Source organism: Mobula hypostoma, chromosome 18, assembly GCF_963921235.1.
Source record: "Mobula hypostoma chromosome 18, sMobHyp1.1, whole genome shotgun sequence".
NCBI lineage: Eukaryota > Metazoa > Chordata > Chondrichthyes > Myliobatiformes > Myliobatidae > Mobula > Mobula hypostoma.
The window spans coordinates 22,253,364-22,256,934 of record NC_086114.1 but is presented as its reverse complement, the minus strand read 5'-3'; the positions used below and the strand labels follow the sequence as shown (position 1 = coordinate 22,256,934).

Below are 3,571 nucleotides of genomic sequence, written 5' to 3'. Positions count from 1 at the left end.
TATGGTTCTCCGCCCCCCCCCTGCAAGTTTAGAATTTAAGTACATACTTCATTTACTGACCCTCATTCCTCTTTACCTCCCAGATTTGTAAACCAAGACAAGGGAAAAACATGCTGATTTCTGGATTGTGTGGCATCAAGTGGTCCGGTAAGTGAGAAAACTGATTTTGCCAGTAAACCAGGCTGCTTTTAAAGTATTAGTTACACTCAAACTACAAAGGAAGTGGCTTGATAATAAACTCTTGCGGAAAAAAGGCATTGGCAACTCTAGAATTAACTGTGAGCACTAGGACCATGTAGCAGCTTGCGGTGGTAACTGGGACAGGGTCCAATTTGATGCAGTTCTCAATCTGAACCAAATGCCCAGCTGACTTGTACAGTACACTGAAGCTGCAACAGAGGCAGCAAGTTCATTCCTAAAAATTCCCTAAGACAAAGGAGCAGAATTAGGCCATTCAGCCCATCAAGTCTGCTCCACCATTCCATCATGGCTGATTCATTTTCTCTCTCAACACCGTTTTTCTGCCTTCTCCCCGTAACTTTTGATGCCCTTAGTAATCAAGAACCTATCAACCTTGGCTTCAAATAAACCCAATGAGACTCGTTCTCCACAGGTACATGTGGTAGAATTCCACAGATTCACCACCCTCTGGCGAAAGAAAGTCCTCCTCATCTCTGTTCTAAAGGGACGTCCTTCTCGTCTGAGGCTGTGCCCACTGGTCCTAGACTCGCCCATTACAGGAAACATCCCCTCTATGTCCACTCTGTCTAGGTCTTTCAATATTCAATTGGTTGAATGAGATCCCCCTCATTTATTTGGTGTAAATACAGAGCAATAAATGGTCATACAGAGAAAGGTTCCACGTTTGTTCTTTTATTCACTTAGTACAAACAATAAAAATAGCACCAAAGTATCAAAATTCTGTATTGTATGCATATCCAATGCCAGTCAAAAAGTAGGCTGCCCGGCAGACCTACTGTCCCAACAAAGTGGTATTTACATTTATACACAAGTTAGCACCATGTCATTTTAAACTGCTAAACGTGTCCCCTCCAGTGCAGAACTGGCTCCACACTGGCCAGCACCGAGCACTCTGGATTGGGGAGGGCATCCAAGTGCAGATTCCCACCCAGAGCACCGGTGTGTGGCTGTAAACTTGCTCAGCCTGTGAACTAATCCTCCCGGGGCCAGATCAGAGCCCCCCCAAGAGGAGACTTTCTGCCCCAGCAGTTGTCCTAGTCACTCAGTGGCCACCAGCTCAGCATTCTTCCACCAAGACCTCGTTGGAACTGTACAGTTTTCTCTTAATGATCCGGAACCTGGGGCTGAGTCTGAGTGTTTGGCTGTACCCCGGAGTGAAAGAGGGGCCCGAAGTCAAGAGGTCCTGGATCTTGGACCAGATACCAGCTTCCAATCTCAGCACCAGGGCGAGCTCGAAGGTGGGAGACAGACTGCCATCCACCACTATCCGGTCCACATCTTTGCAAACGTTGCCATCCTCCACGCTGAGATGCAGTACGGCGCCCCGCAGGCCGCAAGGCTCGCTGGCTGCCAGCCGGAGCAGCTCCTCCGCCACCTGGCCGCTCAACTCCTCCGGGATGAGGAGCTTGAAGCAGCGAAGGGCACCGCGCTTGGCCTCGCTCAGGCTCTGCTCAACCAGCTGCATCACATCGGCGCACAGAAACTCCTCAAACGGGTCGTCGGTGACCGAGTCACGGTCCGATTCCAAACTCCCGTAATCTGCCAATTTAGAAAGGGGGCACGAAAATATTAAAACTAAATATTGCACGGCACTGCCGCAGTAGAATTTCACATCATTGTCAACGATAATAAATCGGATTCTGATTGGAATTGGTCTAACGAATAACATCACTACACGCAACAGTACATTTAAGGATCATGTCTGTGATATACTGTGCCGCGGCAAAAATACTGGCTTTCATGAATTTATACCGGTGCTTCAAATCAAGATATAAACATAATTAAAGTACTTAGGATGGACGGCCAACACAGGCCGTTCGGCCCAACTAGACCTTGAAGTTCTATCAGTCTCCTGTTTTTCCTTACTTCAATTAGCTAAAGCATTCTTTCCCCCAGCATTAACGGTTAATACAACAGGAGAGGCAATTTTACATTGAGAGTTGGCTGATCCAGCACCGACACGAGACGAGACCGAATAATGACACTTACCGCTGTCAGTGTCCAGACTGGGCTCTGCTTTGTGTTCCAGCCGATCCGGCGGAAACTGAGCCGGGCAGCTGCCGGTCAGGTCGGCGATCCTCTGCAGCAGTTTACCCCAGGAGGAAGGGGGCAACGGCGGCGGAGGAGGAGCCGCAGCGCGTCCGTGACACATCTTTCATACAAAGCCGAGGGCCAAGTCACTAATGAATGACAGGAGCCGTCCGACGAAACAGAGCCCAACCAACACTGGTCCCCAACCAGAGTGCGGAGCGCAGTCAACGGGGGCAAACTCATTATATTAATACGCTGGTAGCCGCCCCCCCCCCGTAGACCCCGCCCACCGCTCCACACAAGGATCGACATTCCATATCTGACTGTTGCGAGTTGAACCCAGCCAATCAATGCGCCGAGCACGTTCACCACGATCGGGCCAAGTCCCACCCAGGTCTTGTGGGAACGGGCTGTGCACAGCGCCGGAGACAACTTGTACCACAGCAAAACTCTGTACTCAGGTGACTGCAGTCAACATTTGTTGAGGTTTTAAACCTTGCGTTCTTTACAGGTGCTACCTGAGTATCTGCTGCTGTTTTTTTTTGGTTGTGCAGGTTTTACATCTTTTGTCGCAAATTCGCCGATCTGCAGTGCGTGATTTTTGTGTTTTTTTTTGGGTAGCTTTTTTTCTGGGCTGGGAGCCAGCATCGGTTTGTGCACAGAAGAAAGTGCGAGAAAAAGCGAGAGTTGGGACATCAAGTCCTTGGCGGCTCGCCAGCAAGCGAAGGCTGTGTTTGGCACGTCGTTAATCAGCCGAGTTCAGTACAGTATGCTTTCCCTTGGGGATCTGCAGAAAACTTAAAAGCATGTTCCGCACAGCAATGTCAAACTAATGCAAAACACATGTAGAGTGGACAGGGAGAGTCTTAATTTGAGATATTTAAAATTTACACCGCGGAGAGGCGAAAGGATTGATGGAGCGAACTGAAAGGATTTTTAACTCAGTTGTATTCTAAACTAAATTAGCATCGCTTTTCTAATGAAACATGAAATTTTACATGGACTATTGTCGAATCGTTTAGAAAGATACTAAAGCATTTAGTTCATTTTAAATGCGCTGATTGTTAATGAACAGCATAGCAAGATCCCGCAAGTAGGAGACGAAATAAAGACCAAAAGGCATTGGAGCAGAAGTAGGCCATTCGGCCCGTCGAGTCTGCGCCGTTATTCTATCCTGGCTGATTTATTATCCCTCACAACCTCATTCGCTTGGCTTCTCCCAGTAACCTCTAACGCCCTAACTATTAACCTCTGCTTTAAATATTCCACAGATTCATCACCCTCTGGCTAAAGAAATCTCTCTTCGTCTCTCTTGTAAATGGACGCCCCTCTATGCTGA

At 48.1% G+C, this 3,571-nt stretch overlaps 1 protein-coding gene across 1 annotated transcript; it reads right to left on the bottom strand.

Moving 5' to 3' along the window:
* Window positions 1-857: 857 nt before the first annotated feature.
* On the bottom strand, window positions 858-2,464 carry ddit4 (DNA-damage-inducible transcript 4). Its single transcript, XM_063070173.1, has 2 exons — window positions 2,191-2,464; window positions 858-1,740 (listed from the first exon to the last, which is right to left on the bottom strand). The coding sequence occupies exons 1-2, from the start codon at window positions 2,351-2,353 to the stop codon at window positions 1,259-1,261; spliced, it is 645 nt and encodes a 214-aa protein (XP_062926243.1). The 5' UTR covers window positions 2,354-2,464; the 3' UTR covers window positions 858-1,258.
* Window positions 2,465-3,571: the final 1,107 nt, after the last annotated feature.

Bases quoted from the DNA above. Each gene is read 5' to 3' on its own strand.
- ddit4 (XM_063070173.1), bottom strand. From the start codon at position 2,353: ATGTGTCACGGACGCGCTGCGGCTCCTCCTCCGCCGCCGTTGCCCCCT. The intron at 1,741-2,190 runs GTAAGTGTCATT...CTAAATTGGCAG, and splicing joins CAGTCTGGACACTGACAGCG to ATTACGGGAGTTTGGAATCG.